The sequence below is a fragment of the Trachypithecus francoisi genome, unplaced genomic scaffold (genome assembly GCF_009764315.1).
Source record: "Trachypithecus francoisi isolate TF-2019V2 unplaced genomic scaffold, Tfra_2.0 Lachesis_group1, whole genome shotgun sequence".
Lineage (NCBI taxonomy): Eukaryota > Metazoa > Chordata > Mammalia > Primates > Cercopithecidae > Trachypithecus > Trachypithecus francoisi.
The window spans coordinates 39,077,256-39,099,583 of NW_022681454.1; the positions used below are offsets into that span (position 1 = coordinate 39,077,256).

At 40.8% G+C, this 22,328-nt stretch overlaps 1 protein-coding gene across 1 annotated transcript in view; it reads right to left on the reverse strand.

The window, feature by feature from the left end:
- Nucleotides 1–22,328, reverse strand: part of RFC1 (replication factor C subunit 1) — a 79,073-nt gene that overhangs the window by 4,114 nt on the left and 52,631 nt on the right. Inside the window, 13 exon segments of the mRNA XM_033214009.1 lie at nucleotides 86–299; nucleotides 2,998–3,143; nucleotides 5,423–5,540; nucleotides 5,649–5,803; nucleotides 7,658–7,756; nucleotides 7,876–7,971; nucleotides 8,112–8,249; nucleotides 8,429–8,520; nucleotides 10,519–10,633; nucleotides 12,283–12,395; nucleotides 14,287–14,683; nucleotides 17,446–17,550; nucleotides 18,741–18,920. Coding sequence (XP_033069900.1) covers nucleotides 86–299; nucleotides 2,998–3,143; nucleotides 5,423–5,540; nucleotides 5,649–5,803; nucleotides 7,658–7,756; nucleotides 7,876–7,971; nucleotides 8,112–8,249; nucleotides 8,429–8,520; nucleotides 10,519–10,633; nucleotides 12,283–12,395; nucleotides 14,287–14,683; nucleotides 17,446–17,550; nucleotides 18,741–18,920 — 1,968 coding nt within the window.

Genomic DNA, 22,328 nt, shown 5'->3' on the forward strand with positions numbered 1-22,328 from the left:
AAAGCATCTAAAACACCTCTGAAGGACTGTCAGTACAAACCTGGTATTAGAAAGTGATGGAGAACCAGTGAGTGACATGATTTACCTTGGGATCCAGCTTTGAAAAGGGACTAGGTTTGCCACCCCAGCTGCTAATTTCCATGATATTCTCAAAGTCTTCTTTCATCAAATAATATGTGTCCATAAGTGCAACAGCATCCTGTACCCCGTCAACTCCTTGTGAGGTCAAGGGCTGTACAAGTGCATCCCTTAGATGTGACAGATAATCCATGTTGACGGTCCTTTTGCTGGAGTAAGTTCTGAAACCACAACAAAAAAGACATAGTCAACAGCAGAGTATCAACTCAAGTCATACTGTGCATACCAGCACTGAGTTAATCAGGCAGAGTTCAATCCAATTTCAATAATGCTGAATGGAACGCCTACTACTTGACAGCCAGCTGGTGTAGTTTGGAAAGCCCAGCACCACAGCATGAGGGTAATGGGTACACATCACATGCCCAAAGGAAGTTTTCTACTTACCCACATCAGTGACTGAAAAACAAATGTGGATTCTACCCTACTCTTAAGGCCCAGGCAACAGGATGTTTCTTTATGTTCATAAATATGACTCGTTCCAAGTTCCAAAATATTAAAAGCATCAGTAGAAGGCAATGAAATTCCCTATCTCAAGTGTGTGAATGTGTGTAACACCTTTTGGTCTCTGATTATAACATACAAAATCATATATGAATGTTTCCCTCACCATTTCCTAACCGCTACTCTGAAATCTTCAGTTCTAGAACTGGTTTTTCCCCAAATCTAAGAAAATTGCAGAGTGTTCCCACAAAATCAAAAAGTGATCCACACTGGCCAGAGGAAAGTTTAGGGAAACAGTCTCTGGTCTGCTGAGAACTAGAATGTTATCATAAAATGACTTTCTTTCTCTCTTAAATGTTGTCACTTCTTAAAGACAGAAAGCTACTGAACAAAATAATATTTCAAATGCCACCATCCTAAATCTTTCCAACACAGCTGCCTCTATCTTCAAACCAGGCAATTATATGCATACATTTTTTTTTTTTAATTTATTTATTTTCAGACGAAGTCTTGCTCTTGTTGCCCAGACTGGAGTGCAGTGGCACAATTTCAGCTCACTGCAACCTCCACCTTCCAGGTTCAGGAGGCTCTCCTGCCTTTAGCCTCCCGAGTAGCTGGGATTACAGGCACCAGCCACCACACCCAGCTACTTTTTTTTATATTTTTAGTAGAGAAAGGGTTTCACCATGTTACCCAGGCTGGTCTCAAACTCCTGACAGGTGATCCGCCCGCCTTGGCCTCCCAAAGTGCTGGGATTACAGACGTAAGCCACCGCGCCCAGTCTGTATACGTATTTTAAACAAGCAACCTCAAAAGCTGTTGGTATCAGAACCAGCATCAGAAGCAGAAAGAAATGATTCTTTACAAATTATCTATGGGTCCTGCTCCTGCCTTCAAGGAACTGAATGTGTGAACCACAAGAAGCCACAGCTTTTCTCCTGATCAGAAATCTAGACTCACCCTCGCAACTATTACCTAGACAAAGAGTATTTAAAACTCTCCTATTTCAATTTCATCCATTTCCTCTACATTGTCTTCCATAATTAAGCACGCTAGAACTTAAAGGAAGTAGTGTGAGACCCTAAACCATACTACCCCCAAAAATCATGAAACCATTTCCAAAACTGTTCTCCTACAATGTTTACAGCATCATCATTTTCTAGTAGACTCACAGAAAAGTCAAAGATGCCATTTAGTGTACCTAAACCAAGCGTTCTTAACCTCAGGAATCTGTAATTCCCGTAAAAGTGTTTTCTTTGTGGATCTGTGCATTGTTGGGGGCATAAAAATCAAAGCATTCAGATTCTCAAAGGCACCTATGACCCCAAAAAGGTTACGAACCAATAATAAGATCACACTTGCATTTTTTAAAGAGAAACAGACCTACAAAAAAGTTCAGTGACTTGATCTGGGTTAAAAAGTAGGGAGGTCTTAATTTACTTTAAAAATTGTGAATTCACTATAATGCAGAGATCGCATTACTGCATTCCAGCCTGGGTGACAGAGTGTGACCCTGTCTCAAAAAAGAAGAAGAGGCCGGGCGCGGTGGCTCAAGCCTGTAATCCCAGCACTTTGGGAGGCCAAGACGGGCGGATCATGAGGTCAAGAGATCGAGACCATCCTGGCTAACACGGTGAAACCCCGTCTCTACTAAAAAATACAAAAAACTACCCGGGCGACGTGGCGGGCGCCTGTAGTCCCAGCTACTCGGGAGGCTGAGGCAGGAGAATGGCATAGACCCAGGAGGCGGAGCTTGCAGTGAGCTGAGATCCGGCCATTGCACTCCAGCCTGGGCGGCAGAGCGAGACTCCGTCTCAAAAAAAAAAAAAAGAAGAATCCATAATATTTATGTGTATGCACATTTTCCAAGTTTCTAAAGTTCAACAAAATTGTACCAAATGCAAGTATTTTTGAACTTCCTTAAACTTTTCCAAGCACATTCGTTTTCAGTGATGTGAGCAGCCTCCTCCTATTGCATGCTAAACTGTTATTTCCAATCCCACATGACTAGGTCAGTTTACTACTAGAGAAAATTGGTAAAAAACAGTTTGTTTCTTTAAATAGTTCAATTATTTTCCGATTAGTTATTCTGAAGCTGGGAAGCTATTCCCACTAGTAAGAGGCATAATAACAATAACAGTGCCATCTCAGACTTATGCAGTCTTTAAAATTTTAAATTATGACATCTACCATTTTTTTCTCCAAAGTATCCTTTTAAGTGGTAAAACAAGTGTTATACTGATTATAGATGATAACACTCAGGCCCGTAAAATATAAGGAACTTATCTAGGATCATTCATCTAGTTAGCAATAAAATAAAAACTAAAACACAAATCTTTTGACTCACATGATTGTTACTGGATAAAGGCCAAATACATCAAATCGATAAAATACCCGAAACAGAGTAATCCCACCTACCTGAGACTCATATGCAAGGCCAGGTCCTGAACAATACGATCGTGTTTGCCTGTAGACGAGTGCTTCCCCAGCCAGCTCGGGAAGGTGGGAAACTGGGTCATGAACCCTCTCATCAACTCTCCAGGAAGAACACTGGCATAAATGGCCTGCAAAAAATCAATTGCAGTCCCGAATTTATGTTCAGTACAAAGTTACTTCTTTAACAGTTATTGGCTTCCAAACAGTCTATGGAAGATAAAGCAACACTGTCCCAAATACCTACCTACAGGCCAGTCAGATGCTTTCTCTAACTCTGATCTGTTGGTACGGGAAACTTCTCCCAGAGAAAACAACAGACTGTGGTACACACCTTGATCTGACGTGTTATGGCTCACAGGGAGATCATCTCGCCAACTCAGCCTCCTCAAGCAACTAATCTCAACATACCAGTTACCTCACAACGTCACAGCAAATAATTACTTAAGAGGGATATGATGGTTTTTAACATAAATGATTGACAGCATAGGTAGATTAAAGCATAGAAAGACTAATGATTAGAGTCCATTAAACTGGCACTTGAGAAAATTTTTTAAAAAATGTATCCTTAGATGTCTTCTATGTCCAGCGTTTTCACTTTCTTAAAGACTGGAATTATAGTCTACATAAATTTTGTATACTGCTTATTCTAGTAATTCCCTCACAAGCACTTTTTCCTATTAGACAATCTTTGCAAATAGTTTTAAAGGCTATAATTATTTCCTTAAGAGGATTCATCATCATCATTCTCCCGCTGCTAGACCTGGAGATTTTCTCTAACTTTTTGTTATGAGAACACTTTTGGAAGTATTTTTGTACATTAACGTATTCCTGTGTTAACACATTATGCCTTTGAGGTACAATTATTAAGTAAACAAAACTAAACACACAAAATATAAAAGAAAAGATTCTGGGCCAGGTGCAGTGGCTCATGCCATAACCCCAGCACTTTGGGAGATGGGCAGACAACTTGCGCCCAGGAGTTCAAGACCAGCCCAGCCAACATGGTGAAACCCCGCCTCTACAAAAATACAAAAATTAGCTGGCATGGTGGCGCACACCTATAGTCCCAGCTACTTGCAGGGCTGAGGCGGGAGGATCGTCTGTGCCCAGGAGGTCAAGGCTGCAGTGAGCCATGATCACACCACTGCACTGCAGTCTGGGTGACAGAGTGAGACCTTGTCTCAAAAATAAAAATAAAAAGTTCTGTGTCTCCAGAATGAAATTTTGTTTCTTGTTTTCAAGCAATGTTTGGGTAGAATCAAGAGAAGCATTAGGCCTTCTGGAAGTGCCTTGCTTATTTTATTACTCAGGCCAATAATCCTGTATAACTATACAAAAGTCAAAAAGAACAAATAACTCTCTTAATTACAAATGTCTACCAAATTCTGTTTTGAGTTAAAGATCTCAACCTAAATATAGTACCCAATATAAAACTGCTTTTTTAGCAAGGAAGACGAAAATCTGAATGAATGCATCAGAGACATGGCTGCTGGCCTGCCCTAGCTGCACTGCTTCTAGGAGCCGCTACTCAGTGACCACCTGAGAGAGCCAAGAATGACCAAAAATAAAAAACAAGGATTCTTAAGTTAAAACACAGCAAATGAAACTTTTGATTCACATCTTACAACCAAAATCTAACATTCCTATTTCTATGTATCCATTTACATTAAAAAATTTTTGAAATATAGATAAATAAGGCCAGATTGGGCTGAGCACAGTGGCTCATGCCTGTAATCCCAGCACTTTGGGAGGCCGAGGCGGGCGGATCACGAGGTCAGGAGATCGAGACCATCCTGGCTAACACGGTGAAACCCCGTCGATACCAAAAATACAAAAAATTAGCTGGGCGTGGTGGCGGGCGCCTGTAGTCCCAGCTCCTCAGGAGGCTGACGCACGAGAATGGCATGAACCCGGGAGGTGGAGCTTGTAGTGAGCCGAGATCGCACGCCTGCACTCCAGCCTGGGCAACAGAGCGAGACTCTGTCTCAAAAAAAGAAAGAGAAAGAAAAAGAAAGAAAGAAAGAAAAAAGAAACATAAGGCCAGGTTAAGAAACAGACAAGAGTTACCACAGAGTATTATAATCTGTAACAGACTGTATTTTTGCCACAAGAGCCATAACATTTATCTAGTATTTAAAATAACTACAGGATTAGCTGGGTATGGTGGCAGGCACCTGTAGTCCCAGCTATTCAGGAGGCTGAGGAAGGAGAATCTCTTGAACCCAGGAGGCAGAGCTTGCAGTGAGCCAAGATCGCACCACTGCACTCCAGCCTGGGCGACAGAGCAAGACTCGATCTCAAAAATAAAGTAAACAAAATAAAATAAAATAAGTACAGGAGCTAAAAGCTATTTAGTTCTCTTTTCAGTAAAGCACAGTCTGCACTTTAGGGAGAGCTCTCTGCTCACCTGCGTAGGCAGAAGACTCCAGTTTTGCTTACTCCGGATCTGGCTGTCCACTAAGTCACCATCACATATGCTGTCTGCTGCTCTGCTTAAAAGCATCAAGTGCTTTTTCATGTCACCCCTGCAGGAAAGAATCAGTCTGGATTATCTCACTCTCCACACCCCAGGTCCCTCCTTCACGGTGCTGGGAGGATATTAACCATGCCTCTCACCAGCTCTGGACACTCACCCTGCTGCTACAGGCTTCACATGTATGTAATTTTCCTGGACAAAGAGGGGTGCTATTGAATAATCATGAAAAAAGAGATCTGACTTGTCCATAAGTGACATGTGAGCAGTCTCCTCTCCAGCTGCAAACACTTTCCGGGCAACATCAAATGGGCCCTGAAAAAAAAGAGGGACACACCTATTAGAATGGCCAAAATTCAAAACATTAACATCACCAAATGCTAACGAGGATACGGAACAAAAGGAACTCCATTCATTGCTGGTGGGAATGCAAAACTGTACCGTTTGGTAGTTTCTTACAAAATTAAACATACTCTTACCATACGATCCAGCAACCACGCTTCTTGGTATTCACTCAAGTGAATTAAAAACTACGTTCACACAAAAACCTGCACATGGATGTTTATGAGCAGTTTTATTTATAATTACCAAAAGCTGGGAGCAACCAAGATGTCCTTTTAGTAGGTGAATAAACAATTTAACTGTGGTACATTCACACAATGTAATATTATTCAACAATAAAAAGAAGTGAGCTATCAAGCCATGAGAAGACATGGCGGGGCTGGGCATGGTGGCTCACCCCTGTAATCCCAGCACTTTGGGAGGCTGAGGTGGGCAGATCACTTGAGGTCAGGAGTTCGAGACCAGCCTGGCCAACATAGTAAAACCTCGTCTCTACTAAAAATAAAAAATTGGCCAGGTGTGGTAGCAGGTGCCTGTACAAATCCCAGCTACTCAGGAGCCTGAGACAAGAGAATCACATGAACCCGGGAGGCGGAGGCTACAGTGAGCCAAGATCACACCATTGTACTCCAGCCTGGGTGACAAAGAAAGACTCTGACTCGAAAAAAAAAAAAAGAGTCATGGAAGAACCTTCTATGCTACTACTGAGTGGAAGAAGCCAATTGGAAAAGTCCACATACTACATGATTCCAACTATACCACATTCTGGAAAAGGCAAAACTATAAACACAGTAAAAGGATCAGTGGTTGCCAGGGGTTGTAGGGAGGAGAGAGGAAAGGAAGAATGAACAGGTAGAGCACAGAGGATTTTCAGAACAGTGAAACTATTCTGTATGATACTATAATGATGAATACATGTCATTATACATTTGTCAAAACCATACAATGTACACCACCAAGAGGGAATGCTAATGTAAACTATGGACTCTGGGTGATAATGAGGTATCACTGTAGGTTCATCGATTATAACAGATATACCACTGTGGTAGGGGATGCTGGCAGTGGGAGAGGCTGTGCGTGTGAGGGGGACATCAAGTATATGAGAACTCTGTACCTTCCACTCAATTTTGAATCCATAGGCCGGGTGTGGATCACCATGTTGTCCAGGCTGGTCTCAAACTCCTGAGCCTAAACTGCTCTAAAAAATAAAGCGTATAGGCCAGACGTGGTGGCTCACACCTGTAATCCCGGCACCTTGGGGACCACAGCAGGAGGATCGCTTGAGGCCAGGAATTCAAGACCAGTCGGGGAAACACAGCGAGACCTTGTCTCTACCAAAAGTTTTGAAAATTTAAATAAATAAAGTGTATTAACTTTTTTAGAACCTGCTTAATCATTGCTCTAACTATAAATTCTGATTAGCAACTAGGTAAAATACAACACAGAGGTAACTGACACATACCTCTAGTTTCAGAGAGGTCATTAAACTAAACCATTTGACATGGATTATTCTGAACAGTGCAAAACCACTCCAAACATGAAAGTCAAACATAAGGAACTCTGGAAAAGCCATTTTATAATTGTTGAAGCATGAGTATAATTTAAAATTTATCCCTTTCTCAAAATTTATAATAGACACTGACAATCTTCGAGAAAAAATTCATTTGAATTAGAAACACTTTTAGCAGCTGTCTGTACTTCTTACTATATATCCCTGGATTCCACAGGCATATCAAGGAACTATAATAACTATTTCTATCAAACTACCTACCGAACAAGAAGTGTTTTGACTTAAGAAAGTAACTAAGACATGGAAATTTATTTTACCATTTTGATATCCTTTTTGGCTCTGAGAGAATCAGCTTTGGCCTGGTCATAGGTTAATGCTTTACTTCGTGCACACCACATACTCAGATTATGTAAAACCTAAAACAATCACAAATAAGACAACGTCAAGACAGGAAAATCCTGTTGCTCCCCACCCTTACAAGATTGAAAGCATTACCTAAAACAATCAACTGTTACGTAATATATATTTAATTTACCTGTCTGATATCTTGATTGGCTCCCAAAATTATTTCATTCATTGCTGGAGGGGGAATCTTTAAACCTTCTTTAAATGCAATAGACATCATAGCACCCTGAAATTGACAAGGGAGGAGTCCTCAATGATTTTAACTCATATAATCAGATATTTTAAAAATATTTATCAGGTACTTTTAAAAATTGACCCTTAAATAAATAGGCTAGTGTGATGGGAAAAAAATTTTAATCATCATACCTTAATCTGTTCAACCCGAGGTCTTTGAAAACGAAGATCAAAACAATAATGAACCAGAGAGCGAATCTTGGGATGATTTCTATCATTGCACATACAAATAATGGGAATTTTAGTATGTTTTATCAGGCCAATTAATTCCTGAAAGGCAAGTTTGCAACACAAGAATAATTATTTTTAAAATGACAAATACCACACAAGGTAATTTAGGTTCTAAAAATCTCCTCAGCAACATGCCTTGACTGCCATGAGAGAATGACAATGTTTTAAAAATCTAAATTATCAATAGTGAAACTGCAAAAATACAGCACTTGAATTACCTGAATTCCTCCCCTATCCTCATTGCCTGCCATGCCATCTACTTCATCCATGATGAGAGCATGTTTCGTGCTTACTGAAGAGGCTGCTCCATCTGACCCAGGTTGAGGAGCAATGGGATGAGACAAAAACAAAATAACAATTGCTCAAAAACTGCTGCTCTGTAGAAAATTATGTAACAGATATTAAACTTCAAAAGCTACAAGAATATGCAGCACTGGGCTTCAGAGTGTTGCTAAAGAAAAAAAAAGAATATGCAGCAAAGAGAAACTCTCCCTGCCACCCCTTCCCCTGCAGACCCCAATTCCCTTCCCAGAGACAAACAATAGTCTCTTACACATCCTTTAAAAGATATTCTACACATATGTGCATAAAAATATGCAACTGAGTTTTTTGTTTTGTTTTGTTTTTTTTTTTTTTTTTTTGAGACGGAGTCTTGCTCTGTCGCCGGGGCTGGAGTGCAGTGGCCGGATCTCAGCTCACTGCAAGCTCCGACTCCCGGGTTCACGCCATTCTCCTGCCTCAGCCTCCCGAGTAGCTGGGACTACAGACGCCCGCCACCTCGCCCGGCTAGTTTTTTGTATTTTTTAGTAGAGACGGGGTTTCACAGTGTTCGCCAGGATGGTCTCGATCTCCTGACCTCGTGATCCGCCCGTCTCGGCCTCCCAAAGTGCTGGGATTACAGGCTTGAGCCACCGCGCCCAGCCTGTTTTGTTTTTTGAGATGGAGTTCCACTCGTTGCCAAAGCTGGAGTGCAATGGCGCGATATTGGCTCACTGCAACCTCCGCCTCCAGGGTTCAAGTGATTCTCTTGCCTCAGCCTCCCGAGTAGCTGAGATTACAGGCGCACACCAACACACCCGGCTAATTTCTGTATTTTTAGTAGAGACATGGTTTTCACCATGTTGACCAGGCTGATCTTGAACTCCTGACCTCAGGTGATCCGTCCGCCTCGGCCTCCCAAAGTGCTGGTATTACAGGTGTGAACCAACATGCCCGGCTAGTTTTGTCATTTTATGTATTTTGGTGATTCATTCTTTGAAGATATAGAACACTTCATTTGAATAAAGATATAGAACACTTCATTTTTTAAGGCAATTTAATATTCCATCCTACACTTGTATCACACTTTACTTAATCACCATTAATGAAATATATAGGATGCTTCCAAGCTTTTTTCTCTTATGTCGTACTAAATGACTATCCTTATCTATATGGCATATATATGCCAGTTTGCACATATATAAGTAAAATAATAGCTAAATTCCAGCAATTGGAATTTCTGGCCTAATGGGTATGTGTAATTTGAGAAATATTGCCGGACTGCTCTCCAGAGTAGTACCAATCCACCCTCCCAACAGCCATGTCTAAGAGTGACATTTCCTGAGCAAATTCTTTTGAACAACGTGAAGGCACCAAAAATTCAGGTGACAAAACAACACACCATAGATGACTCTAAACAGGCACTGTGCGGTCCTTAACCTGAGCATCTTATTTTCCATGAACTTTGGCATAGAGAACCACTAGCTACAACCTGAAACACAGTGGGCATTTGCACACTGTCTTCTCTTCTACTACCTTTGCCTGCAATGACCTCTTCCACCTCCAAATGGTTTTCTTTCTCATTCTTTGAGGTCTTTCAAAACAATTATCACCCCTTTACTCAATGCCCCAAGCATAATTACTTCTTCATCTGCTGGCCTTATTACCTCACTGTATATTACATACCTTATTACATACATACACAGAGTGAGGTTAATAAGGTAATGAAGTAATAAGTCACACTGTATTACATACAGTTTTTTTATTTTCTTTCTCTCTTTACAGGATTCACCTGTGAATCCTCTAAAATCATGTGAAAAATGCATAAATATGTGCATGTACACATTTTTATCACATTCGCAGAAACCTCCAAGACCTACGAAAGGTCTACCCCATAAGAATGATGTCAGAGGACTGTCTTATTCTCTCGTTAGCCCCAGAATTTAGTAGGGTGTTTGGCACACAACCTGTGTTCAACACTGGTTACTGAACATTGAAATGAACATATTTTTCTTATATAACAACAACAGCAGTTCAAAAAGCCACATACTTGAATAAAAGCCTTTGATGCTGGTATTGTTCAGTGACTCAGCAACAATCGCCTTCAAACTGCTCTTACTCCGGGTGTCACTTGCATTCAGTTCCACGTAGCTGTATCCCAATTCCTAATCAAAATATTGGAAACCACTGATGGCACAATACGAATTAACTCCACCACCCCCGCCAAGAAAGGCCAGTTAAGAAAGTCAGAAGGTACAAACATCACATAAAAAAACCATAGGTAAAAATATAAAGTATGATACTAACAGACAATGAGATTAACTATAGTATGCCTTACAATATTAGACATTTTTAGAATATCATATACATACATATAACATACACATATAAATACTAATAAATTTAGTCTCAAAACTTCAGCTGACAAATCACTAATCTGGAAGAGTATATTCAAACAAGCAATTTTACTAAATTTACTTCTTAAAGTCCTAAGAAAAGAATTAAATATAATAATCCCAACAATAATATCAGACACAGAATTAATCTATTATAAGATACCGGCCAGGTGTGTTGGCTCACACCTGCAATCCCAGCACTTTTGGGAGGCCAAAGCGGATGGATCACTTGTTGTCAGGAGTTTGAGACCAGCCTGGCCAACATGGTGAAACCCCATCTCGACTACAAATACAAAACATTTAGCTGGGTGTGGTGGCGCGTGCCTGTAGTCTCAGCTACTCGGGAGGCTGAGGCACGAGAATCAGTTGAACCTGGGAGGCAGAAGTTACACCGAACCGAGATCGTGCCACTGCACTCCAGCCTGGGCGGCAGAGTAAAACTGTGTCCCAAAACAAAAAAATAAAATAAGATACCAAAAAGTAATCCTAAGATAATTTATAAAGTTAAATCATTCTTTGTCATGACGCTATCCCAATAAACAATTTTCCTCTGAAATCAGGAAAATTCAAGTTATTCTGATTCATTTCCCAAAACTGATCAGCTTATGCCTTAATTTGTAAAAAATATAATGATAATAATAAAGGGAGAAAAAGAGTTGTGTTCATAACTGTAGGGACTAGGGAAAAAATATTGTTTTGCTTTTTCATTAATATTTATAAATACAGTGAAAACAGATAAATTTTTATTTAAATTTTATGCAGATGCATACAACAAATACCAAAAGAAACCACAAGCTTATGCAGCAGAGGATTGAGAAATCCAGCAATAAATTTCTAATCTGGTGTTTCATCATTCTGATACCAACACATGAACTCTGATTTGCTCTAGCACCTAAGCAAGTCAAGTTCTCCTGTTGTCTACAGGGATTCAGCAGCAATAGAGACAACAGGAACAAAGGCAGGACCACACAGTGCTGAAGAGAAGAACCCTGAGTCGCGCCACCTGGGTGAAAACTGGGCCTCCACCCTCCTCCCTAAGCCTATTTCATTTCACACGTGTGGATGATGACAGTACAGATTATTCAGTACATAGAATTATTCAAGGGCATTAAGATATTTGCATCTTTCAGAGTCTAGAATAAATGTTTTTGTTATCTATAATACACCCACGTGCTTAGCACGCTGCCTCGCTCATAGGTAAGTATTGCGTATTACTTTAATTACCAATATTTTAAAAGGATTAAAATTACAAACATCACCAGAACCAAAACAGGTTCTAAAGGTTTTATTTTAGAAAAATAAACACAGATTATATATAGACACCACACACACACGGGCACACATGTGGGTACACACTTTTATCTCCTAGCCATGACCACTCGAGGTTCTGTCCAACCACACTGCGACAAAGCACCCACCTGACACACCAGGGAAGCTGTGGTGGTTTTGCCAACACCAGGAGGGCCTGACAGCAACGCTGCTTTAAAACTAGAGCCATCATCTTTGCCGGAAAATTTACCAAACTTTGCTGCTAGGAAAAAAGAAGTTCCAGAGTGTTAACCTATATCACCTAACAGAAATTCAGGCATGGCAGGGATAGTTGTGCCTAAACTTCGCATAGACAGCCATCCTCCAGTTTAGTTCTAAATTTGCAGAATATTTTCGACAAAACATAAACAAGTTTCCAGAGTATTCAGTGAAATTCTACTTCCTAGCTCACTCCCACCCAAAATAAAAAACTAAAACTAACTCACTTTAAAACTCTTGATTTGAAAGAATAATTGTATGAGTTTCCTCTCCTGTGAACGCACAGGCCATGGAGCACGCTGCCGGGGCTCGATCCCGACTCCATCCATCCTCATGCCACCTCTCACCAGCCATGGGTACTTTAAAAGTGACTTAGCCCCTCTGTGACTGCCTCCTCCTTTGTTAGACAAGGAGAACAACAGTCAAGTTGCTACTAAGGATGTTGTGAAGACGGAATGGCTGAGCACAGAGCCATGCATGCTTCACTAAATGTTAACAAGCATAGTAGCTACATGGTCACAAGAAAAAAAATGACTTGAAGATGCTGTGTCTGCAACTATCTTGTGCCCCTCAACACTAGACTAGCACTCTTCCTCCCCTCACCACGTGAGCACCTGGCACATACATCAGGCTCAACTCATACTCAATAACTGACAGACACAATGGTTTTAAACCTACTGCCAGCAGGCATGGAGACAGGGACTACAGTTCACCTGAAGCTTTAAAACAGTCTTTTCGGCCAGGGGCGGTGGCTCATGCCTACAATCTCAGCATTTGGGGAGGCAGAGGCGGGTGGATCACAAGGTCAGGGGTTCGAGACCAGCGTGGCCAGCATGGTGAAACCCCATCTCTACTAAAAATACAAAAAATTAGCTGGACATGGTGGTGTGTACCTGTAGCCCCAGCTACTCAGCCTCCTGAACCCAAGAGGCAGAGGTTGCAGTGAGCCTAGATCACAGCACTGCACTCCAGCCTGGGCAATAGAGCGAGACTGCCTTCAAAAAAAAAAAAAAGTCTTCTCTGGGCACATGAAATGCCTGTCTCTCTTTTAAGGGAGATTTTATGAAGTTTCAGAATGAAAAAATGATTTAACTTAAATTGAGTCCTATATCATTACACTATATTATCTGTTTAAACAAACAGGCATCATCAGCAATGGTGATCGGCATGTAGTCATCACTGGTCTATGCTGAAAACACTACTAAAACATTTGTGATCTCAAACCTCCGTTTAAGAAATACTGTGGACATTAAATACATACTGGAGCTTTTCACTCTCCACAACAAATACATCACAAACAAGGACAGAAACTACAGAAGCACAGGCTTATCAGGCCTGCCAGAGCAAATTGTGCTTGCTACTGGGAGTTTAGGCTGACTGCCCTGCACGCATGCCTCCGTTATTTATTCACACCTTTCTTCCTAGTGCCCTTGCCACTCAGGGTCTTGCTGTCACATGGCTTCAGACCTTGGGACACATACTCTTTCCTACCCAACACTCACCCCTCCCTCCCTTCGCCTAGCTACCTCCTACTTTGTTTCCAAGTCTTAGCTTAGCCATCCCTTCCTCCAGGACAGGAGCACACACACCCAGGCCTTGACCACACATCTTCATCCTCACAGCACCCTGGACTTACCCCTCTAGCAGTACTTGGCACAATACATTTTAATTGCTAGTTCAGATATGCCTCCCCCACTGCCTGTGAGCTCCTGAGAGGGACTATTTTGTTCACAACACCACCAGCAGGGTCTAGTACTGCACCTGGGTTCAGATCAAGCTCTTAGTAAATACTTGCTGACAGACGGATGAACCGTTAGATTTTCTCATACATGTGCCACTGAGCAATCACATGTTGATATACACACACAAAAAAATGAGTGAGGTTGTAAAATCACCGTGTTTTTTATCTTCAGAAGAACTCTTATGCCAGTTTCGGAGCCAGCGTAGGAGTTTGTTGGCACAGCTCTGGTCACCTTGCTGTCCAATTACGGTCTTGAGAGAGGTTGGCTTATATTTATCCACCCAGAGCAAATTTTCCACTTTGTTTTCACTGCTGTCATCAGCCAAATTCCTAGCCTTGCTGTCACCACTTGTTTCCTCGGCCACCTGCTCCTTGAAATCCAGGCCTCTCCAAAACACATCTGTTTCCTTTTTTATTGTCTTTGCCAAACTGTCCCTTTTGGAAGTCGGCTTGCTCTTTTTAGATTCCGATTCCTTTTTAGATGGACTAATTTTTCTTTTGCCTTGGACCTTTTTTTGGGGTGTTCTCTCCAGTTTGGACTCTTTCTTCATCTTAAAAAGCAGAAAAGTGAGGAAAGAAGAAACCTGATGAAATACACAGAATTTCTATCCTGCTAAACATACTACAGAGAGCAATCAGAGATATCCAAGTGGGCTATTCAACCTGGGCTGGTCTTGTCACGACAGATTTTCCTGTTTGTGGAATCACCACCTTCTAAACTATAAAAATTAACAAACACACCAGAAACCACCAAACGCAATTTCTAAAAGTGAGAACATGTTGGTTTTTAAAAGTAATAAGTACTCCAATTTTAGTTTGAAAAAAACAAGGTATAGTGTTGAGACTTTTGTTTCAAAGTTTCCTAATTAAAAGTTAATACCTCTACAAAAACTTGTACACAAATGTTGTTCACAACCATATTATAGCTAAAAGATGGAAACAATCCAAATGTCCATCAACTGAAAAAGAAACAGAATAGGGTGTCTCCACACCATGAAATATTATTTACCCATAACAAGGAGTGAAGTACTGATACACGCTACAACCCAGGTCAACCTTTAAACCGCTATGCTAATTGAAAGAAGCCAGACACAAAATGCCATATTTTCTAATGTCTCCATTTACACATGAAATGTCCAGAATAGGAAAATCCATAGAGACAAAGCAGAGCCGTGATTGCCAGGGGGTAGGTAGAATGAGTGGCTGCTAATGGGTGCAGGGTTTCTTTTTGGTGTGATGAAAATGTTCTGGAATTACACAGTGCTGATGGTGGCATACTCTGTTAATATACTAAAAACCACTGATTTGTATGCTTTGTAAGGGTGGATTTTATAGTATGTAATATCTCAATTTAAAAAAAAAATATTGCCTCTGTAGCAGCGGATGCTAAAATTAGTGGATGAATGTTTAAGAACAAGCAGTATATAAGCATAGTTTTAAAGTACCTCCCTCTCCTGCCAAGATAGTTATCAATTACAAAGGAAAAAATAGTCAGTTTACTAGTGAAGAAACCCAGCACTAGTTTCAGTGGGATGCTGAATCATCTTAACCAAATAATCAAGGTTATCCTCACTAAAAATAAGACATATTGACATCCTGTACCTATGAAAGGATGCACTGAGGACACAAGATCACATCTATGGTGTTCTTAGAAAGAAAGGCATAACCTCAATCTAATCATGAGAAAACATCACAGATCCAAACTGAGACACATTCCACAAAACTGACCAGTACTCATTTTAAAAGTGTCAAGGTTGTAAGAAGACAAGGAAAGACTGAAGAAATGTCATCGACTGGAGAAGACTAAGAAGACACAACTAAATGCAGTGTGGGGCCCTGGAACAGAAGAAGAACTACAGGGGAAAATGTAAGGTTCGAATTAACAATATGTAGAGAGTAGTTAACAATATGGCATCGATGTTAATTTCCTGGTTTTTATAACTATGCTATGGTTATGTAATCGAAATCATTCCCTAGATTTCTCTAACCAGAATAACCTTAGTGGACTATCTTGCCATTTAGGTGACAGAGCTAGGGACATTAAAATCTTGGAATGCTGGCAATCCTGTGTCCTGTGTGTAAAAAAGGATGGTCTACAGTGGGAATGAATGAGGCTAACTAGGAGAAACTGAGAGACAGAAACTGAAGGAGTCCTCAAAGCTTTGTAGTCTGTGGATCCAGTAGTTCCTAGACCAGACCCTCCCTGCCCATAGTTTAGTTATGTGAGCCAACATTTTTCCTTTTGCAAAAGCTAATACAGGCTAGGTGTCTGCACAACTTAAAAAATCCTAATACAGTTCTAACTGAAAACAAATTTATCATGCTGATACCTATTAACATATCCTTTAAGGAACTCTTAAACAATAACCTTTGCATAAAGTCAACGTGAGAATACGGCTGGGCACAGTGGCTCACACCTATAATCCCAGCACTTTGGGAGGCTGAGGTGGGAAAATCACTTGAGGTCAGGAGTTCAAAACCAGCCTGGCCAATATGGTGAAACTCCGTCTCTATTAAAAATATAAAAATAAGTGGGCGTGGTAGCAGGTCCCAGCTACTCAGGAGACTGAGGCAGGAGAATCGCTTGAACCCAGGAGGCAGAAGTTGCAGTGAGCCGAGATCACACCACTGCACTCCAACCTGAGGGACAGAGCTAGACTCTGTCTCAAAAAATTAAAAACTAGTAATAATAATAATAATAGGAAAATAAGGAAAGTTTGATAATTAGATATGTTATATGCAATATACTGTCCTTTCTCTACTCATATTCCCTGACAAAGATAAGGAAAAACAACAAACTAGACATCTTAAAGCAGAGTCCTCCAGCTCAAAAGGAACTAAGGTGGTTCATTTGTGGTAGACAGGAATGTTAATCTTTCAGCCAACAAGCCTGTATCCACCCAAGACACATGTCTATGAAATTAAAAAGTGGCCGGGTGCGGTGGCTCAAGCCTGTAATCCCAGCACTTTGGGAGGCCGAGACGGGCGGATCATGAGGTCAGGAGATCGAGACCATCCTGGCTAACACGGTGAAACCCCGTCTCTACTAAAAAAATACAAAAAAAAACTAGCTGGGCGAGGTGGTGGGCACCTGTAGTCCCAGCTACTCGGGAGGCTGAGGCAGGAGAATGGCGTAAACTCGGGAGGCGGAGCTTGCAGTGAGCTGAGATCTGGCCACTGCACTCCAGTCCGGGTGACAGAGCGAGACTCCGTCTCAAAAACAAAAACAAAAACAAAAACAAAAACAAAAAAAAAAGAAATTAAAAAGTTACTATACACCAACTTAAATAAATCACATTCATTTTATACAAACCTCAGTTTCAACTGCTATTTCGTACTTGGATTTCTTGCCTGGCATAGTTCGAATCAGATTCAACAGGCCATCTTCATCAATAATTTTTGTCCCCAAGGCTGCGGCCTGTTGATTAAAAATGCAAATCATCAAAACTGCATCCTACCATTCCTTTCTGTTAAAAAAAAAAAAAAATTCTAGGTCCTATTAGTAGGTGAAAAACCACATTTGTAAATCAGATAACACTGGAATTAAAAAAGAAAAACAAAAAATAACACATTCATTGAAAAAGTAACATTGAAAAGAAAGAAAATAACAGATACATTCCCTAAGCGTGGCAGGTTGGCACAGGAAGTGGTCCATTACTACTTTTGTGGACTGCTTTACCTTTCCTCCCCTAGGAATGGGCAATGCCACTAGAACCTAAGACCAGCTCTTCATACCTTCTCCCATATTGAATACATATGGCAGACATTTCCCCCACCTTCTTCCCTGCTGATGGAACTCCAATGTGTCCTTCTCCAAGTGATGAATTATGACTGGTCTAAGGCAACCAGAAACATCTTGGTTCTTCCCAACCTCCCATATAGCTCTGAGTGGCCAGGTGACAGCTCTGGCCAATGAGACTTACGTGAAATTCTATAAGAGGTGTTTCTGGGAGAACTCTTGTCAGGCCAGTCACAGCTCTTATGACATCTTGCCACTGTTCCCTTTTCCTACCTTGAATAAGAACTTAAATGCCTAGAGCTGCAGCTACCTTGCAACCACAAGGCAACATTCATGAGGACAAAAGCTAACACAATAAGGACAAACGGAAGAACCACATCATTGAGATGCTGAACTATCCCAGCAATACCTCCAGAATTCTTGTGGGAAAAATAAGCAGATAATTGTTTAAGCCATGGTTAATCAGGTATTCTGTTGTTTGTAGCCAAACAAAATCCTACCCAAGAGGCCGCTGATTCTTTTTCTAAAAGCACCAATTTTAAAAACACCTAAGATGCTATATGCGGTGGCATACATAGGAATACTTCGGACTGGAAGAAAAAGAAAACTGCATTTGTTTCTATCTTCAAAGATAAAAAAAGACTTAAACTTAAATACACTAAAAAAAAAATCAACCAATGCCTTCCATTGGAAAACCAAGATCCTGGTGTCAGAGCCAATAACACTTCTGTGGAGAAGAAATAATGTAGGCAATAAATTATTTTTCTATTTCTTTCCTTCATTTAACTCTGAGTAAAGGGCAAATCACATCAAGAGTGTGCCACGGCAGGCAGGAGGTGTCATGGTGTTGAGAACACAGCAGTACCCACCTTATCACTCTTGGACTGTCCACTATCACGACCCATGACAAGGTAATTTGTTTTCTTGCTGACATTTCCTGTTACTTTTCCCCCATAACGTTCAATTAGGGACTTGGCCTCATCGCGTTCAATAGACTCCAGCACGCCTGTGATTACAAATATAAGGCCTTCCAAGCAATTTTCAGCTCCCTAAAAACCAAAATGTTCAAGCAGAGAGGAAATTACATGGTAGCTTTCCAAAGAAACATTTGTCATCAAAACTGCAGGAAGTTGATTTTTCTCATTTCACATCATAAATAACCTTGGCATGGAAAGTTTGCTAGAAATTTACAGCAAATAAGCACCACCTGAAATTAGATCCTAAGAAATTTTGATATGGCTAACATTTAATGAACTTACAAAACAAGCAGTGAAAAACATACATCCAACACTGTTAGCAAAGCTATTAAAATTACCCATTCATACTATTTTCCATTATGCCCTCTTCATATCTAAACCACTAGTTAAACTTGCATAACCATAAATAAACAACCAAATGCAATCCATCTATAGAAACTCTTGCTATTCAGGAAACTGCTTGTTCTTAAGAACTTTCCCAACAAGAATTAATAGAAGCAGGTATACTCCTATCATTTTGATGTTTCTGTTAATGTTTCCAAACAATGTACTTTAAAATCAGAATCACTTCTTATCATTTTCATACACTTCTGATGCTTTTCATCACATTAGTGATCAGAAATGAGGTATAATTTCCCAATCCCTGCATGCAAGAGCTAAGAAGGATCTTAACTGTCAGTTGAAGGGAGTTCTGCCCGAACTCATGGATTGTACAAGAACAAACTGCTGTTGGGTTTGATGGTCTGCCAATGGATTGTGGTGTGGCATATCTGAAGGCTACTGAATGCAACTTATAATGCTTAACAAAAATATTTACTGTTTCAGAGGAAAAAAGGAAGAAAAAAGGCAACTCTTGCTATTGTTAAAAAGGGAAAGTTTTGATTCTAAAAAGCTAAGCCAGTGTGAGCTCGTGCCCTCCTCTCTGCTCATTACTCTATGATAGTAAATCTAGCAACCTGCTAGTAACTTAAAGGCAAGATCATATTATCTCTGGATTGGAAAGATAACTCTCATAATGTGTAATATAAAATAAGAGATACTTGCCAAAGAGAGCTGGATGGAAAAGACATTAAATCTTAATTGGAACTATGTATAGTTATATATTTTTGCAATGGTTCAATAAAATTATACAACAAAACAAAATGAAATAAAAATTGTACATGACATTCCAAGTTACTTAGTACTCTTTTAACAGAGAATTGAGATTAACAAACTTAAAACAGGCTTGAAAAGCAGCAGCCAACCAAAATTCAAAGACTACCCCCATGTAAGTTCAATCCTTCACCATTCAGGTGAAGAATCTTTCTCGGAAGACAAAAAGAAACAGCTACGAATGTGTTTGGAAAGAAAAGGTTTGACTAACATCTCAGGGTCCCTTGAAGGGGTTCTTGGATTGAAATGATCTACTGTAAGACTACAGGAAGTTAACTACTTCTGAACAAACTCAAAACAACCCCGGAAAAATTGCACATGCAAGCCCCTATATCCCATATCCCATGTATCTATATCTCCCAAATTATCCCCACTATGGCTCTGATTATCTTTTTACTTATCCAGTCTTAGCACTCCTAGCCTCCCTACCAAAACTCTTCTATTCTAGAACTTATCTAAGCTCTTACTCCAGGAGCAGCCAACCACCCTCAATATCCCCAACCTCTTCTCCAACATTCCCTCCATAGCCTTGCCTTCACTGAAACCTGGTTGTCCCCTCAGGGCACCACTTTGCCTGAAGTCCTCTCAAGCAGAACTTGTTTGGTCTCTCATACCCATGTATAGGAGGCAAGACTGGCATCTTCCTGCAGGTTCCCATAAAACCCATTAGCTCGTTAAGACTGACCTTCCCACTCCCCACTCCAGTTCCAGCTACACCATCTCTCCCTCTCTTTATTAGGGGAACTATTAATCTCTATATGTACTCATACATACCAAGCAAACTGAAAACTAAATTTAGACATACATCGTATATGTTTCCACTCCCCTCCTGCCTTCTCAGAAATCTCATACTACAATTGATTCTCCTTCTCCTGCTGGTATAACTTCAATCTCTCCCTTTCTGGTAGGACCTATCCCATTAGCAAAATGCAAGCTTTAAATATCTTCTACCATAAAAATACTTACATCTCCCCCTAAATCCCACTTTCCATTCTAGCTAGAAGTCATTTCCCCTTCTAGTCCTTCTAGCTAGAAGTCCTCCCACTTCTTTCTCCTTCACAGCCAAACTTATCAAAAATATCTACTTCTGCCGTCTCCATTTTGTCTCCTCACACTCACTCTTCCACCCACTTCCATCAGGCTCTGCCTCCACCGTCCTTAGCTCTTGCTAAGGCCACTAAGGATCATTAATTCATGTAACTAAATGCAACAATTTCTGGTCTTCCCTTACCTGGAATCTTAACAGCATGACAGACTTAACCACTCAATCATTTTTAAAACACTCTCTCTTCCCTTTGCTTCTGTGATCCCATGCTTATCAAACTTCTCCCCCACATTTGTAGCTGCTGCTTCTCAGTTTCCTTTTGGTTTCCACCCTCTTCTACTTCACAAAGAAGCAGGGGCCAAGGCCCTCTTCTCTTCTTGGTCTGTACTAGTTTACCAGATGATATTCCTCACTTCATGCCAAGAATGCCCAAGTTTTTCCAGCAAGTTCTGACTTCTGTTCTAAGCTCCAGTCCCACAAATCTGCTTGTCTACTCAGCATCTCCATGTGGACATCTCACATAACTCTAATGCATAGTGTGGCCAACAACAAACTCATTAACATCTCCCCAAACCAGCCCTGCCACCAATCGCATCAGCATCCACCAAGCTGCTCATGCCAACAACAAGATCATTCCCAATACTCTTTCTTCTCACCTTCCACTTCCAATTATCACCAAGTCCCATAGATTTTGCCTCTTCCAGTGAAACCTCTCCACTTTTCGACATTTTCACTGCTCCCCCAGACAAGTCCCTATCACTTCTCACCATCTCTCCTGATGATCTCTGTTTATCTATTCCTGCCCCATCCACTGCACTTGGTACATCAGCAGCCAGAGCAATCTTTCAGAAATTCAAATCTGGTCATATTCCTCCACTTTAAAATTCCTTCTCAGCCGGGCCCAGTGGCTCATGCATGTAATCCCAGCACTTTGGAAGGCCAAGGTGGGCAGATCACCTAAGGTCGAGAGTTCAAGACCAACCTGACCAACACTGAGAAACCCCATCTCTACTAAAAATAAAAAATTAGCCAGGCATGGTGGTGCATGCCTGTAATCCCAGCAACTCCAGAGGCTGAGGCAGAAGAATCGCTTGAACCCGGGAGGCGGAGGCCGCAGTGAGCCAAGATTGTGCCACTGCACTACAGCCTGGGCAACAGGGGCGAAACTCCGTTTTCAAAAAAACAAAATAAAAATTAACCTTCTCTTAGACAAAAGTAAACATTAGGCCCTGTAAGATGTGACCCTATTAACTTCTTTGGCCGTTCTCATCCCTTGGTCACTA